The 18,658-nt window shown below is 40.4% G+C and overlaps 2 protein-coding genes across 2 annotated transcripts; both read right to left on the reverse strand.

Moving 5' to 3' along the window:
* Positions 1-661: 661 nt before the first annotated feature.
* Positions 662-9,754, reverse strand: LOC122333602 (tripartite motif-containing protein 16-like protein). Its single transcript, XM_043231298.1, is given in 7 exon segments — positions 662-2,456; positions 2,600-2,647; positions 2,775-2,934; positions 6,207-6,440; positions 6,514-6,597; positions 9,134-9,180; positions 9,183-9,754. Coding segments are annotated over 7 exon segments (1,620 nt in total). The 5' UTR covers positions 9,706-9,754; the 3' UTR covers positions 662-1,932.
* Positions 9,755-12,952: 3,198 nt separating this feature from the next.
* On the reverse strand, positions 12,953-16,171 carry LOC122333601 (tripartite motif-containing protein 16-like). Its single transcript, XM_043231296.1, has 6 exons — positions 15,546-16,171; positions 15,079-15,174; positions 14,773-15,006; positions 14,131-14,290; positions 13,944-13,991; positions 12,953-13,745 (listed from the first exon to the last, which is right to left on the reverse strand). The coding sequence occupies exons 1-6, from the start codon at positions 16,116-16,118 to the stop codon at positions 13,228-13,230; spliced, it is 1,629 nt and encodes a 542-aa protein (XP_043087231.1). The 5' UTR covers positions 16,119-16,171; the 3' UTR covers positions 12,953-13,227.
* Positions 16,172-18,658: the final 2,487 nt, after the last annotated feature.

Below are 18,658 nucleotides of genomic sequence, written 5' to 3' on the forward strand. Positions count from 1 at the left end.
GAGGAAACAATAAGTGAGTATTCCTGTAGCTCAAGCACAGCACTAGCAAAGTCATGGGATCGATTCAAGAAATACATATCTTGAACACAATGTAAGATGCTTCGGATAAAAATGTCTGCCGAATGCATAAATAAAAATATTAAATACAAAGCCAGTTTGAATAAAAACTAAAATAGTGGTTAAATAAATTGCAATTAGAAAGTTCAATGCTGACTTTAAAGGGGTCATACGATGCAATTTCAAGTGTTTCAAGCTGTTAGTGCATAGAAGAGATCTCTATAAAGTTGCAAAGACTAAAGTTTCAAAATCAAAGAAATATTCTGTATAACAGTTATGACTTGGATGCACAAAATAATGTTCTTTTTTAACAACATCATATGACCCCTTTAAACAAGCATTAAAGCAACATCCCAGTTGAGCACAACTCCTTAAAACACAATGAAAAGATGTTTGAGCTGCACAGTAAACACGTCTCTGGTTAATAAAATATTCCACCTCAGAGTCTTTACTCTTCTCTTCTCAACACACAATATTCATGTTTAATGCTGTAGAGCTGCTTTTACACAACATGCATTATAAAAAGCGCTGTATAAATGAAGATGACTTGAAGAACAGCATCTTGTAATGCCAGAAAACAAAAGAATACAAAACACCGAAAAGAGAGACCACGAAACCAGAGCTCTTTAAGGCGAGTAATGAATATTATTTATCGACTGTGTGATCATTTTGATAGTACAGATAAAAAGTGACTCTACATTAAAGACCAAATGACAGAAACAGACAGTGTAGTGTCCCCGTCACTATCCGGGCGTTAGGACCCACACAGACCACATGCTGGTCTCACTAACACCTCTACCAACAGAAACCTAGTTTTCTCAAGACGTCTGACCAACTCAACCCTGTCTACCTTCAATGGGCAACCAGTCTTATGTTTCGGTCAACCTTACTGAACCGTGCAACACTGAGATTACAAGATATTAATGGGATTCCAGTCAACAGATGAACACAGGTAACATGTCGATTTTGGGTTATTTATTGGTAAGTAAAAATTAATACAAGGAGCATTGGCTTCAGAGAGGCCCAAGGCCAAAATAACAAACCAAAAGAACTTCATGAAATAAAATATAGAAATTACCTAATGATAAAGAAAGAGCTATTAATGATAAAGAGTAAACCATTATCTGAAACCGAAACAAGCAGTAACCATGAAGCTATAGATGATCTATTGACTGAGGCGGATTCGGAGCTCTTCACGCAACAACAGGAAACACAGAAGTGAGCTCGCCATATTTTGAACACGTCCCCATTGAGATTCACCAATCACATCCCTCATTGAACAGCCAATCCCTGCACACATATACACTCAAACACGCCAAGCAGAATGCACTAAAGCAACGATGTCGAGGATCGTAACACATCACTGAGCTGAACTGAAAACATTCTAACGTTAACGTCGTTGCTCATTCTCTCAAAGTGACCAGCGCCCTTTATATCTTATCTGTGTAACAAACACATTACCTTAAAAAAACATCAGGTTATAAGTGTAACTAAGCATGCAACAGACCTGAATATAAATGTCTAATTTCTTTGCTCCAGATGTAACAAAATTACTAAAAAAGTCACTAAACCTAACAACAAAAGCAATGATAAACCAGTGTTAATACAGCTGTAAAACTGCAACAATAAAATATCAACCTTATTATTAGTCATGCCCCAGTGCATGACGGTAACAACAGTATAAAAAAAGTTTAGTTGGTTTTACTTAATTTCATAACGTTTATATTTAAGCTACCAAAAAAGTATAAATAAAAATGTTTTCAATTTATTGCCTGAACGAACTTTTTCGAGTAGAAATTACATTTGTTTTCCTGTAGTATTTACTTCACCACATAATTTTTATGAGTGTAGAATCTGTCAGTCTATTCTGATTCATCAACACAGTTTGACTGATGATCCAATACAAACATAAATCCCAGGATAGAACGTCTGAGTGAATGTGGTCTGGACTGTGTGGATGAGGTTCATTGTGTCAGAGACGCTGTAGAAGGACAGAGTTCCTGCTCCGTGATCCACAAACACTCCTACTCTACTGCTGATGGGCTTCACAGAGAGATCCGTCTGTATGTTATTATGCCAGAATGAGAATCTGGAGGGACAGCAGTACAAACTCCAGGACTGATCATTATTCCCAAACCTGCACTCATCACGCCGTCCCTTCCTGCCGATGCTCTTATGTGACAATGATGTATAAACTCCAAAATCTCCGCTCCACTCAATCTCCCAGTAACAGCGTCCACACACACTCTCTCTACACAACACCTGAGAATACTTATCAAATCTGTCTGGATGATCAGGATACGGCTGATATGTGTAAGTGTTAGTAATCACTCTGTTGTTCTCAGACAGAAGGAGGTGTTTATTCACTGTGTTCAGATCCAGAGTGAGCTGATGGGAATCTGATGGAGATAAAACACATCAGATCAGGAATTATGAATCTGTTTGATCTTTTCATGTAACTGAACTCTTCATGTTCAATGTATGATCAGTGTCTCTGTAAAGATGAACAGATATCTGTGCCAATTGTTCGTTTTATGCTTACATTGTAGAAAGTTGTTCCTGGTCCAGAGAACAATGTTGGTCAATGTCACTGTGGAAATCAACAGACAGTTATTCTCATGATTCTGCATCATTCCTAAGATTTTTCTAACATGATGTTCTTCATGATATGAGATGATGACTGGTTTCTGAGAGCAGATCAATCTCCAGGACTTTACCTCTGTCTGAGATCTTCTTGACCTCCTCTTTGCAGAAATCCTCCAGCTTGTCTCTCAGCTGACAGACAAATTTTGTCAGGACATCAAAGGAAAACAGAGAACTGAAGAGGTCATCATTTATGTCTGTAGATTCAGGAGGTGCTGAGAGAGACTGGAAACTCTACAGAAAACAGAAATCAAACTCATTAGATCCACGCTTCACCCAATAACCTGCTCCAACACCAGATTTGACTTGACTGATCTTTAGTAACTCACCTCAATAAAGCACTTTCACAGCATCAGTTTTATTCTTCTTTATTAAATCACATTAGAGCTCAAGATTCTATTATTTGCCACATACACTCTATGTGAACTTGCTAAGAAATAGTTTAAATGATAAAACACCTGCTGAGAACATAAAGGTGCATATAACAGCTCAAGCACATCAATGGAGTCTCATTGTAAGGTTGAATAGATTTGCTCCAGCTGCAGCTCCAGCTATCATTACAGTGACTATTATTTATAACTTTAGAGCAGTTAGAGACACTAAATTAATTCACAAAGAAAGAAGTCTCTGGTGTCTGTGAAGCTTCAGCATTCAGCAAAATGCAGAACAGATAATTTATTATATCCTTTTGAAAATGCCTATTTTGAGTGGACACAGAAACAGGCACATGCAAATGAGCTTCTACTCTCTGCCCCGTTTTCCAGAACAGATCCGCGCCATTACAGCTCGTTCTGGCTAAAAACATCCGTTTTGATTCTGATTGTCATGTTATTCACACTGAAATAATGCTTTTCAAAACCATATTTGTTAAGTTACGGTTTTCTGAGTGTACACATCTGAAGGATACAGACCGAAAGTGGCTGTTAAAAGGGAAGTGAGTACTAAACTAAGTTCTCATTCACACACAAGTTTACATTAATGGGTTAATTCAATGCAAAATAACATTTGTAAATAAATACTTGCCCTTAAGTCGATTCCAAACCCTTAAGACATTCGTTCATCTTTATTAAGATATTTTTATTGAAATCAGAGAGCTACCTGACCATAGACAGCAAACACAACTGAAATAAGCCAGCTCCAGAATCATTAGTAAAACATGTGACATCAGTGGCTCAACTACGAGGATACATTTTTTGGTCCAAGAAAACATAAATAACAATTTACTCAGCCATTCTTCTGCCCCAAGTTTGTCATGGATCAGCCGGGCTCCTCCATCAACCAATCACAGCAATCACGTCATCACTTCATCATGCACCAGGAAAAAGAACACACCACAGATCCCTCGTTGTCCGGTGCCGTTTATGCGAAGTGGACCAACTCACTTTGTCGAGTCATAGCCTAAATATACTGTCACAGGGTGAAGAATCACACGACAAGGAGAGATCAAATAAAAGCCCCAGAGGGTAGGTTTATTTATTAGAAGGTGACTTAATGACAATTCAGTGGTGGTGCTCCGGTGCATGTAACTTATAAAGACCTCTCCTAATGAGCCACAGGTGTGGCTGCTCAGCCTGTGATGGGTGAAGCCAGGTGTTCCATGCTGGTTGTCAGGGCAACGCTGATTGTCCTTTTGGATGCTTGTCACACAAGACTTCGTTGAGCCGGTGGTAGTCGCTGTGTGATGATTTGAACACCCCTAACTTGAGCATTTGTTGGACTTCCTCCTCAATATCCTGCCGACGCAGCCTCAGGGACATGCTAGGACTGCTGCTGGACGATGACTCCTAGAGGTGTCCGGATGTCGTGTTCGACAATATTAGTCTGCCTGGGATGAGGGGAGAACTGACCAATCAGGTGCTGGAGCTCCAACTTCTGCAGCCCAGAAATGGGGTTGACGTCAACAACCATGGGATCAGAGCTGACAAGAGGCGGTGAGCTGGTCCCCAGTCCCAACCCATCTCTTCAGCAGGTTGATATGGTACAGCTGGTCAGTTCTTCATTGTCCAGGCTGATATAAACGGTAAGTATTCTTTCCAACACTTTATATGGGCCCTGCTAGGTGGCCAGAAACTTGCAGGCAGCTGTGAGGGTGAGGACCATGAACTCCCATGGTTGGGCTGCCCAGTTTTAGGCTGTGTAGTGGCAGCAAGCAGACCCCAGTTCCACAGGCTCTGGGGAGATCATGGTAGGGCCTGGAGAAAACGCTCCACCACCACTCGCTGACTGATGGAGCCCCTTCCAGCAGCCAATGCTGCACTAGACGGGTTAGTTCGGCAGCCTTGGCAAGGGCTGGTAGACAAGGCTTATATTCCCACTCGTGGAAGTATCGGGCTGTGCAGATTGAAGAAAACCCTACGAGGGCCAGGATTTCCCTCTGCACATTTTTGTTGAGTATTTGTCAAATGAATCAGGTGGAAGAGAGAAGTAGGCATTCTGGGCTTCGCCAGTTAGGAAGGAGCCAATACTTGTGTCTAGTCTTCGGGATGCCATCCCACAGCAGTTGTGGTCATCCCAAACTTTTTCAGGAAAGTGGTCATTTTGGGTAATAGTTTGGTGGCACGTGGGTCTGGCAGTGGAACACGTTGAGTGGGCAGCTAACTTGAGAGCAGCGAGTTGCAGCTCTGTCTCTTTTGGCAAGTGGCAAGGTGCTTGACGATCTGCTGCGAGAGAGAGTGGCATAGTACTCGTTCTCATGGAGAAGCTCTCCTAGATGCATGACTCAAATGGCTTATAAAGCCTTCTCCTATTCAGCAGCATGTGTGGCCGATCAGCCTGTGATGGGTGTGGCCAGGTGTTCCACGCTGGTTGGTGGCGCTGATTGTCCTTTGGGACGCTTGTCATAATACCTACCTAGTTATATCATTTTACAAACTGTATACTCACCTCTGATTCCATGATCTCCAGTTTCATTCTCTGCTGTGTCAAAATAAAATCATTGTTATTTTACCTTGGCTGTCCCGTCCACTTCTGTTACAGTTACTTCTTCCTCCATTTTAGAGAGTATCACAATACATATGCACACTTTCAACTAAGCATAAACAAAACTTACTACATTCATGCGCTGTCCCCCCCAAAACAACGTTGCTTATGCCAAATACATTAAAGCATGCATATGCTTTCTCTCCAAAATGGTGGAAGACTCAGGAGAGAAGAAAGGTTTTTCAGATGCGTGCACTCAGAAAACCGTAACTTAACAAATTTAGTTTAGTTTAGATTTTAGTGTGATAAACATGACCATTACAATAAAAACGGAACTGGGTTAATCTTTAGATTTCCTTGGTTGTTAGATACAACCAGGTGGTGCTAGAGATGTTTGACAGCTAAATTCATCTTCTAGAAGAGCTAAAACAAATTATTTCTAAGAGATTCCTAGAGCTGAATCTAAAGAAGATTATGAGATGAGAGTCTGACTGATGATATAATAAGACTCCATGAAGTGTTTCTCTGAGTCTCGTGTCAGAGCAGGATCTGTTCAAGTCCGATCTGTTCTTCTAGATGTGTGTTACCTGCAGGAACTGGATGTGATCCTGTGTGTGTGAAAGCTGCTCCAGCTCAGCGTCTCTTCTCCTCAGATCATTGATCTCCTGCTCCAGTCGCTCCAGTCGTCCTTCAGCTCGACTCACTGCTTGCTTTTCCTGATCTCTGATCAGCTCTATCAGCTCAGAGCGGCTTCTCTCAATGAAGCAGATGATCTCAGTAAAGATCCTCTCGCTGTTCTCCACTGCTGTCTGTGCAGAGCGCTGTTAGACACACAGTGATTCAGTGAGTCTGAACCGAGACTGAGACAAAAATTATATTCTTATCCAGACTTACCTTATGAGACTCAACAGCCTCTCTCAACTGCTGGACATCTTTCTCTCTTTGCTGGATTCTCTGCTGGAAAATCTTCTGCATCTCCTGGAGGGCAGATAGTTAATAGTCATTGTCACAGAAAACTACTGAAACTAATTCCTCATGTGAACAGATTAATCCAGTAAAAGTGGAGCTAATAACTAATGGCTGTAGGTTCAAACTCCAGAAGGATCAGCTTGTTTCACATCTCAAATGTACAACCTGAATTTTAGAAATATTGGGACGTTTTTAAATTTGAATAAAATAAAAACTAAAAGAATTTTGCATGAGTCAAAATGTTATTTACAATAGAACATGTAAAAATAACAAATGTGGGCAACACAACCCTGGACACAGAATCTGGTTTTAGGGACATGGAATGTCACCTCTCTGGGGAAGGAGCATGAGTTGCTGCGGGAGCTAGAGAGGTACTGGCTAGAGATAGTCAGGTTCACCTCCACACGCAGCTTGGTTCGCATTGCTAGCAGTAAGTCAGACTTGTTCCCAGTGCATATTGGATTCCGACAGGGCTGCTCTTGGTCATCAGTCCTGTTCATTATTTTATGGACAGGATTTCTAGGCGCAGCCGTGGTTTGGCGACCACAGGATATCGTCTCTGCTTTTTGTGGATGATGTTGTCTTGTTGGCTGCATCTGGCTAAGACCTACAGTGTGTGCTGGGGCGGTTTGCAGCTGAGTGTGAAGCGGCTGGGATGAGAATCAGCACCTCAAGTCTGAGGCCATGGTTCTCAATCAGAAAAGGGTGACTTGCCCCCTTCAGGTTGGTTTGAAGTTCCTGCCTCAGGTGGAGGAGTTTAAGTATCTTGGGGTCTTGTTCATGAGGGAGGGAGGATGGAACGAGAGATCGACAGACAGATCGGTGCAGCTTCTTCAGTAATGTGGTCTCTGTACCGGTCTGTCATGGTGAAGAAGGTTTACCGGTCGATCTTCGTTCCTACTCTAACCTATGGTTATGAGCTTTGGGTCATGACCGAAAGGATGAGATCCGGATACAAGCGGCGAAATGAGTTTCCTCCTTAGGGTCACTGGGCGCTACCTTAGAGATAGGGGTGAGGAGTTCAGTCACTCGGGAGGAGCTCGGAGTAGACCTGCTGATCCTCCACATCGAGAGAGGCCAGTGGAGGTGTGTGATGATGGCCGTTGATCATAGCAGTGAATGGGCAGTAAATCACGCACAGAACTCTGAGGTTTCAAGAGAAAAAATGGATTTAATTCACAGCTCCAAAAGTGCATTCAGCATAGAAATGATTTTCCAAGAAGAAAATAGAAACCAGAAAAACAAAGTACAAAATAAATCAAAACAACAAAATTCATATCAAGGCTTGCACTTAACAAAGGAATCAGGAGAAAGGTTGGCTACTACTCCAACTAAACATCCCATCTGTCTTCCCTCCTCTCTTGGAACAATAGTTAGCCTTTTATAGGTGATGCACCTCCCCTAAATTCAAATAGCCCAATCCCACAGTTTCTTCTAAAACTGCTACTGAAAAAGACACACATTGATGATACAAACAACCCCATTGACATCTTAAACTGTTTTCACTTTTCCCCCTATACAAACATTTGTCCAAAAGACATACAAAAGAAAAACAATATCCACATGGGTGTGGAACAGACTCCTCCTTTCCATTGATGGAATAAATAGGGCTTCCTGTTGCGGGCCGGCCCCTCCTACTAGGAAGCACCAAAGGGAAAGGTAAGACAAAGAAAACCATAACTTAATTACTCAAATGTCATTTGTTAATACAATTTTCTCTTGTTTTACAGACTAAGAAACCACCACCAAAACATAAGTCACACTGGAATGTGCACCTTCCGTGTGACTGGAAAAATAAAAAGAAACAAATAAAGTTATTTCAAACAAAACCTTGTGCTATGGTTAGTCATGTTTATGTATCTAACATCCTTACTTCATCACAAGGTGGATCGGGCATCTGTTCCGGATGCCTCCTGGACACTTCCCAATAGAGATGTTCTGGACATGTCCCACCGGAGGAGGCCCTGGGGAAGACCTAGGACACGCTGGAGACGGCTGGCCTGGGAGCGCCTCAATGTGGAATTTAGTGGATAAAAGTGTACAATTTCTCACTTTAAGCATTTGTTATGTTTTCTATATTTTATTGTGAGTGAAATTCTGGCTCATGTAATTTGAAAGTCTTTTAGTTTTCATTTTAATTAAATTTTCAAAATGTCCCAACATTTGGGTTAAATTGGGTTGTAAAAGTGAAACTGACACAGATGTAGAACGTCACACTGACAGTGTTTCTGTATTCTTGGTAATTACAATTGAAAGGTTAGCTGAGTAAATTATGTTATTTTTGTTTTCTTTGTGCAAGATTTCTGGAGCTGGATTGTTTCAGTTCTGTTGCTGTCTATGGAGGCTCAGATAGCTTTCTGATTTTATCACAAATATCTTAATTTGTGTTTCAAAGATGAAAGAAGGTCCTATGGGTTTGGAACAACATGAGGGTGAGTAATTAATGACAGAATTTGGAGTGAACTAACCCTTTAACAGAGGTTGGATGATTATAGTACCATAGTATTATAGTATAGAGTATTAACTTGTATTTAATTTTAAATACCTGTTTCTCTGTCTTCTGTTCTCCAGCTGATACAGTGTCATGGTTTTATGTTCATCCATCACACAAAGCACACATATACACTTCTGATCAGTGCGACAGAAAATTTCGAGTAGCTTCTGATGTTTCTGGCAGATCATCTCCTGCAGTCGTCCAGTGGCTTCGGTCACTTTGTGTTTCTTTCCTTTAAAGAAACTCTCATGTTGTTGAAGGTGATTCTGACAGTAAGAGTTCAGACACACCAGACAGGACTTGACGGCGCTGTATTTTCTTCCAGTACAGACGTCACACTGAACATCTCCAGCTCCAGCGTCACAGTCATCAGAGAGTTTGGTCTTCTTCAGTTTCTCCACCACTTCAGCCAGCATGGTATTTCTAGCTAAAGCTGGTCTTGGACTGAAGGTCTGTCTGCACTGAGGACAGCTGTAGACTCTCTTCTGATCCTCTTGATCCCAGCAGCCTGTAATACAGCTCTTACAGTAACTGTGTCCACAGGAAGTAGTCACTGGATCCTTCAGGAGATCCAGACACACCGGACACATGAAATCATCCTGAGAAACTCTTGGTTCTGCCATTTTACTGCAAGAAAACAGAGACACAAACACACAACCGCTTGAATACACTTCAGTTAATCTTTCCTGGAATCAGATTTTTCCTGTTTCCTGGTTTGAGTCACTTCAATAAGACAGGTGTGTCTGTACAGGTTTATCATCCCAGTTTCTTCTCACACACACACACACACACACACACACACACACACACACACACACACACACACACACATGGGATTTACAGGGACTATCCAAAGGTGTAATGGTTTCTCTGCTGTACAAACTGTTTAACCCTACACCTTAACCTACCCAGCACATAAAACATTTAGCTTTTTATATAAAGTAAAATAATACACTTTTAAAAACCATTTTGGTTTTAGAAGAATACACCTCATAAACAAACGTGTCCTCATAGTAGGGCTGTCTAAATGTCTGAAATGCTAACCATGAATGTTGTACTTAAATAATATCCATATTTGAAATGTATTTTACATATAAAAGGTATAATTTCAGTTGTTAAAGTGTAAAAAAAGTTTGTTTTGTCTTGGGGCCACAAGAGGTGTATTGAGCAAAATAATACTAATGCACATTTATACAAAGCAGTAAAATAACATGACTATCTGTAAAGAAAGTATAACAGATACAATTTTATAACAAAGTTACTTAAATAGCTGCAAATAAATCAACATCATGCATGTATAAAATGTGGAAAGCCAATCTCATCGAGTAGTTTTTCATTTACAAACATGTAATGCAGTGGGATATGGAAAGACCTGCCATAAAGGTCTCAAGACATCCTTTTTAAATGTTAATGTACAAACATTTAACATCTGTCCAAACATGTGAAGCACATTTATTTATAAAGCACTTTTAACAATAAAGACTGTGTCAAAGCACTGAACAGTATCACACAGAAGAATAGAGTGCCAATAATGACAAGATTAAACACTCAATTTTCAATTAAAGAGAAGCTGTACCACGCACTGGACAAGTATTATTAGACTACTGAGAAGAATCAGAATCGGAGCTTCATTGCCAGGTATGTCTACACATACAAGAAATTTGTGTTAGCGAGAGAATGACAAGATTGTAACAATAATTAAAAAGGATAAGTAATCAGGAAATAACGATATACAAAAAAATATAAAAGGTTAAAAAAATACATAATATACAGAGCAGAGTCAAGTTGTGTGCTTCCTAATCGGTGGGCATTTTTAAACTTCAGTTGAGTTTTTAAGCTGCATTACCTGAAGACCAGCCCTAAACCGAACCCAGAGAGGATTAGAACAGATCAGGAAAACATCCACACAGGGCTGGCTTCACTGTGATAATCACTGTGATGATAGATTTGAATGATCAGATACACTTGTGCTGAGGGGTAGGTTTTTGTATAGTGGTGACGTGTTTGAAAACATAAAAAAATTAAATGCATCTTTGTCTTGAGAACTGAATCGAAGGTTGAGCAAAATGAGAAATCAGTTTTAATTAGCAATTAAGAAAAACTGTAACACAAATTATTAACAAACTGTAACCTGTAATTTGATGTTAACAGAGCAGGAATGGCCACTGGATCCTTCAGGAGATCATTTTACTTGTTTTTTTTATGTTTAATAAAGTAATCACGTATTCTTATTGTCACTTGTCATAATGATTTTGCTTATTTTAAACGTAACTATTTATACTTTACTTTGTTTATACTTATTCATTTTACTCCTAGTTACTAATTGTAGAGCACATCTTTAAAAAAAGTTCAGTTTATTTATAAAAATGCATTTAAAAATGGCCAATCAAAGTGCCGTACAAGTAAGAATAAGATAAGTGCACTAATAGCAGCAAATAGTAAAACAATATACTCTTAGTGTAGGACCAGCCACTTCAAAGTCAGTTTAGCCTCAATTTTAGCCGGGTTACTGGTACCTGAGGGAGGAATTTATCTTTAAATCTAATGTCTCTGGCGGGAAATTAGGGGCAAAGTAGATGAGAAAAATAAGAATGAGCTAAAGCATTTAATGATTTATATACCAGTAATAAAATATTTGAACTCAATTCTCAAACTAATCGAAAGCCAATGAAGGGATAAAAGTGGGGTAAGAGAATCAAATTTACCTTTCAGAAGTCTTGCTCCAGCAAGATTACAATAATCCTGGGTGAGGGGTAATGAGGGCATGAATAGCAGTCTCCAAGGAACACTTGAGAAGACAAGATTTGATTTTAGACAGAAAACAGAGAGAGTGAAAACTGGACCCAATGGCCATGCTCATCTGCTTGTCAACTTTGAGGCAACTATCTACAAACACACTTAAAGTACGTACTAAGGAAGAGAAACTAATTGAGAGTTCCAAGGTCTAGGTGATTTCTAAAGGGTTAAAAACAATGACTTCTGTTTTGACTTTTACATCCACAAGGCTCTTAGGATGTCTGAGAGCTCTTATTTGATCTAGACGTATAGATTTGCATGTCATTAGCATAACAATGAAACGAGACATCATGATTCCTAAAAATGGACCCTCAAGGAGAAGACAGGGGCTAAAACAGAGCCTTGAGGCACACCACAGGATATATTACGAGGAGAAGAAAAGAAAAGTCCTGTTTTTACAGAAAAATGTTTATTGGTAAAAAAAGATTTAAATCAACTTAAAACCATCATCCTCATCCCTATATAGCACTCCAGTGGAGAAATAAGGATAGCATGATCGACAATAACAAAAGCAGAGGATAGGTCTCATAAATTTGCCATGTAGATATCATTAAGAACTCTTGCAAAGAGCGGCTTCAGTGCTGTAAAAATGGATTTGAACCCTGACTGAAACCTCTCAAAAATCTGGTAGTCATTCAAGAAAGTCTAGAGCTGTAAAGCAAATTTTTTCCAATATCTTGGACATAAATGGAAAAATAGAGATAAGAGAAAGAGAGAGACTGGCATCAAGTGATGGTTTCTTTAGTACAAATGTAACAGTGGCCTTTTTCAGATTAGAAGGTGCTGCTCCTTCAAGCAAAGATTTATTTAATAGCCACACCAACCCAGGATCGACAGTGTCAAATAACTGTCTCAAATAGTGAGGATGTATAGTGTCGTACGAACTAAAAGAGGGTTTGAGGTTAAGCATCACTTTCTTTACAGAATGCAGAGAAACAGACTACTAGAGAAATCCTCATAAAGTGTCAAGAAGGGTGGTGAAGAGAATCTACAGGCTTTGATTAAACACAATTGATTACAGAAAAATAACGTTTAGGTTATGGTGGTGTTTATCGATTTAGAAAAATAGAAACCTTAGCTTTTTAGGAGCATTCTTATATGACGATACAGTGTTCAGCTTTCTGTGGGAAATCTTCAACAGATCACTGAAGATCCACCATCATTCCTGTACCCAAGAACCCTATATGAGAATTAATTATACACATTTATTCTGATACACGTTATCTCAATGACAGAAGTTCAGCTGCAGTATTGATGTCTTGAAGAGACTCTAACATCTCACTCTTACTGATTTATCATGCAGCTCAAAGCATTATGGGTAGAATCTCTCATCAGTCCATTCTGATTCATCAACACAGTTTGACTGATGATCCAGAACAAACCCCAAACCCAGGATAGAGCGTCTGAGTGAATGTGGTCTGGACTGTGTGGATGAGGTTCATTGTGTCAGAGACGCTGTAGAAGGACAGAGTTCCTGCTCCGTGATCCACAAACACTCCTACTCTCCTGCTGATGGACTTCACAGAGAGATCTGTCTGTATGTTATTGTGTATGAATGAGTAACTAGAGGAAGAGCAGTACAAACTCCAGGACTGATCATTACATCCAAACACACACTCATCACCCCGTCCTTTTCTGCTGATGTTTTTATATGACACTGATATAAACACATATCCACTCCACTCAATCTCCCAGTAACAGCGTCCACACACACTCTCTCTACACAACACCTGAGAATACTTATCAAATCTGTCTGGATGATCAGGATACGGCTGATCTGTGTCAGTGTTAGTAATCACTCTGTTGTTCTCAGACAGAAGGAGGCGTTTATTCACTGTGTTCAGATCCAGAGTGAGCTGATGGGAATCTGATGGAGATAAAACACATCAGATCAGGAATTATGAATCTGTTTGATCTTTTCATGAACTCTTGATGTTCAGTGTATAATCAGTGCTTCAGTACAGATGAGCAGATATCTGTGCTAACCATCATTTACATCATCAGTAATAAAACTCTTTCACCTTCTACAGAAGTACATGAACTGCTTGTTTTCTTACTGACTTACATTGTAGGAAATCTTTTCTGGTTCTGGGAACAATGCTGGTGAATGTCACTGTGGAAATCAACAGAAATGATTAGAGTTATTCTCATGATCCTGCATCATTCCTAAGACATTTCTAACATGATGTTCTCCATGATATGAGATGATGATGGACTGGTTTCTGAGAGCAGATCAATTTCCAGGACTTTACCTCTGTCTGAGATCTTTTTCAGTTCCTCTTTACAGAAATCCTCCAGTTTGTCTCTCAGCTGAAGGACAGACTCTCTCAGATCATCAGAAGAGAGGAGAGACCTGAAGAGGTCATCATTGATGTCTGTAGATTCAGGAGGAGCTGAGAGAGACTGGAAACTCTACAGAAAACAGAAATCAAACTCATCAGCTCCACACTTCTCCCAATAACCTGCTCGAACACCAGATTTGTGCTGCTCTCGTTGACTCGACTGATGTTTATTAATCTCATTGTAGGGTTGAATAGATTTGTTTAGGAGAAGATTTACTAATTCTACAGATTCTACTGAGGTTTTACCTCTCGAATCACCCTTTTCTGTCAAAGATACTAGAAAAGGTTGTATACTCACAACATCCATCATATCTATCTGACCGCTATCAGTTTGCAGCAGTAAATGAGGAGGTATCATATCATATAACTTTCACAATGACTGAAATACCACAACATACTAATTTATTGAGATGCACCTGTATTTCTCACTTTAGAGTAGATAGAGACACTGAAACATGAAACTGAGACCCTCATGAAGTGTTTCTCTGAGTCTCGTGTTACAGCAGGATCTGCTCAAGTCCACTCTGATCTGTTCTTCTAGATGTGTGTTACCTGCAGGAACTGGATGTGATCCTGTGTGTGTGAAAGCTGCTCCAGCTCAGCGTCTCTTCTCCTCAGATCATTGATCTCCTGCTCCAGTCGCTCCATTCGTCCTTCAGCTCGACTCACTGCTTGCTTTTCCTGATCTCTGATCAGTCGTATCAGCTCAGAGCGGCTTCTCTCAATGGAGTGGATGATCTCAGTAAAGATCCTCTCACTGTCCTCCACTGCTGTCTGTGCAGAGCGCTGTTAAACACACAGTGATTCAGTGAGTCTGAACCGAGACCGAGACAAACTTCTCTTCTTCTCCATACTCACCTTATGAGACTCCACAGTCTCTCTCAGCTGCTGGAGATCTTTCTCTCTCTGCTGGATTCTCTGCTGGAGCGTCTTCTGAGTCTCCTTCAGCTGATTCTGCAGGACAAACATGATAGTGAATCTCACAGAAAACTACTGACTCTAAATCATCATGAGAACAGATGAATCCAGGAAAGGTGGAGCTGATAATTAATAGCTGTAGCTTCAAACTCCAGAAATGTAGAAAATAATTTAAAGCAGTTTAACATAAACTCCAGAAATACTCAGTTTCAATCATTGTATGTTAATTGTAATATGTTAGTAGATGAAGACCTGTTTAACACCACAAGAGAACGTATAGCAAAAGTGAAACTGAAACAGAAAAGAAGAGCGTCACGCTGACAGTGTTTCTGTTCAATTAAGCAGCAAAGAAAATAAAAAGAGTATTGGATCACTGCACTATTAACTTGATCTCTAGTGTTAAATACCTGTTTCTCTGTCCTCTGGTCTGCTGCTGATACAATATCATGGTTTTTATGTTCAATAATCGTACACATCATACATATACACTTCTGATCAGTGCGACAGAAAACCTCAAGGATCTTCTCATGTTTCTGGCAGATCATCTCCTGCAGTCGTCCAGTGGCTTCGGTCAGATTGTGTTTCTTTCCTTTAAAGAAACTCTCATGTTGTTGAAGGTGATTCTGACAGTAAGAGTTCAGACACACCAGACAGGACTTGACGGCTCTGTATTTTCTTCCAGTACAGACGTCACACTGAACATCTTCAGCTCCGGCGTAACAGTCATCAGAGAGTTTGGTCTTCTTCAGTTTCTCCACCACTTCAGCCAAGATGGTGTTTCTAGCTAAAGCTGGTCTTGGACTGAAGGTCTGTCTGCACTGAGGACAGCTGTAGACTCTTTTCTGATCCTCTTGATTCCAGCAGTCTGTAATACAGCTCTTACAGTAACTGTGTCCACAGGGAATGGCCACTGGATCCTTCAGGAGATCCAGACACACCGGACACATGAAATCATCCTGAGAAACTCTGGGTTCTGCCATTTTACTGCAAGAAAACAGAGACAGAAACACACAAGCGCTCGAATACACTTCAGTTTCTCTTTCACCAGAATCACGTGATTCCTGTTTCCTGGTTCAGTGTTTGAGTCACGGCAGTAAAACAGGTTTATCTGTGAGTCTGCAAGACAGGATTCTCATTTGTGTTCCCGTGAAGTCTCTCTCTCTCTCTTTCACACACACAATATACTATATTTGATTCCACATTACAAGGTAAATTCATTAGGAATCAAATCTTCTGAAAGTTCCAACACGTTTTTAAACAATAAGCACACTGCCTTGAGTTTACCATTTCAAGGGTACAAAAAACAACGCCTTTTCCAAATATACATGCTTCCTATGACAGCTGAAATAGAGCAGTACTTTGCTAGCTGTTTGGCCCTTGTTTTCCGTAACCCCCCAATACAAAGTCCACTAACAACCAGCCTGTGTACATGACCCAAGCTGCCAAACACAAGCACAATAAGTCGGCTCTTGTAACCCAGGCTCTCAGTGGCAGATAGTAAAGGTTGATATTTCAGAGTCTTTGTACAGTAAGAGTCCTCCATAAACAAATGAAATGCACATGACACTTCAAAATAAATGACTGTTTTACTAGTTTGGGATATGTAAACAATGTCTGGTGTGTTGGGAATACCTAAAAAGATGTTCGCAACTGAATTATACCAATGTGGCTGTACCATAGTATGTTTGTACAACTGTCCATCAGTCCCACAGGGGATCTGGGCGGCAATAAGCTCAACAAGTCTGTCATGTCTTGCGATATACAGTCCTTTATATGCTGGGCAGCCATTCATGATGTGCGCTACTGACTCCAGATGTTGTAGAGGTTCATGCAAAATGCAGAAGGGGGAATGTATGGCGGGAAACCACAGAGAAAGGTTGTATCTTGTGGGGAGAACCTGCAGGTGGGCTTTCACACAAAATATGAGGATCTCCTCATTCAGGGTGGTATTACTGTATATGGTGTGTGACACTGAGTGGTCTGCACAGGTCAATTTGGTCAGCTTTCCCTGAAGCTTTAAGTTAGACCAATACTCCATATTACGAGCTCTTTGGATGGACATGAGAGTCTGCCTTGATGTTTTTGATAAGAGGAAGTATGTGGTGTTGTTATAATCCAGTCTAGCTTCCACCGTAACCGATGCATCCTCCACCACCATGTCCGAGACCTCTACAGGCTGAAGGCTGCGGATCCACTTTAGTTGCGTACCTGTTCTCCAGCATAAATTGTTTAAATCAGGCCAATCTGACGACACACCAAACCCCTGCGCTCTTCCATCCAGCTTTCCACTGCTCTTCCTTTTAAAGCCCAAGAAGCTGTCTTCCCCTCCGCATGCCTGTAGTACCTTCCTTCTTTTAAAGTCCAGTAGCAGAGATGCTCTCGCCAATCTCCTCACGCTGGTATCATCGCAGTTCAGCATGTTAGTAAGATGTGACTGCCGTGAGGCTGTGTATTCCCACATGCAGTTTGGGACACAGAGCCCTCCATCCTGTCTCTTCTGGAAGATAAAGCAGCTTGTAGAGTGCGTATTGAGGTACAGCCATTTCCTTACCAATTGCACAGTTTTATTATCCATTTCACACAAAACCTTCTGTGAGATATGGACATTTGCAAAAAGGTGCTGTATTTTAGAAAAAGCTATATCTCTAATCGCTTGAATCTTCATAATGACCGGAAGAGGTGATGCATCAATCAAATCTAGGCTGATAGTAAACTGATGTTCTAAATCAGTCACTTGTTCATTCCAGTCCCCAGCGATGTTAAATCTGTGACCCAGATAGTTGTAAATTTCATGTCTGGCATACACTCTAAGAGGCTGGTCTAAAATGGTGAAAGAAGGTGGCTGGTCAGTCTTAGATCTATACCAGCGGTTGCCACCGCTCCTCCTCTCCCAGAAGACCGCACATTTGCTCTGCTTTACTTGAAGGCCAGACCAGGTCTAAAAACTGTTGGTGCAGGTAAGCATGTTCTTAATCACTCCCTCATCGCGAGATGCGATGACCACATCTTCGGCATAGCCCTGAACTGGATTTGGTGACAAAGCGTGGGGTGGAGCACATACACAAAGCCATTTTAGCCACTGATTTATTGCAATGATAAAATTTACAGCACTCCAAGGACATCCGGTTTTAATTCCTATTTTGATTCTCATTTGTGTTCCCGTGAAGTCTCTCGCTCTCTCTTTCACACACACACACACACACACACACACACACTGTGTTTTACAGGCACTATCCATGGGAGATTATTTTTTCCCTCTTAAAAAACATTTTAGAACACAGGAAGGGTAAACTTCACAAACCATGTCCTTGTTGTAAAACCTATTTCACACAAATTTGTGTCAAAATAACTGAAAAACTAACTTTGAAGTTTGTACTTAAATATGATCAATATTTGACATTTATTTGAATGTAAAAGCTAGTGTGAAATTTTTTTTTTGCTTCTCTCCTGGAGCCACAAGAGGGTGCATCGAGCAAAATATTACTCATACAGTCTGTAAAAAAAGTGCACGGTTAAAATT

This window comes from Puntigrus tetrazona, unplaced genomic scaffold (assembly GCF_018831695.1).
Source record: "Puntigrus tetrazona isolate hp1 unplaced genomic scaffold, ASM1883169v1 S000000299, whole genome shotgun sequence".
NCBI classification, from domain to species: domain Eukaryota; kingdom Metazoa; phylum Chordata; class Actinopteri; order Cypriniformes; family Cyprinidae; genus Puntigrus; species Puntigrus tetrazona.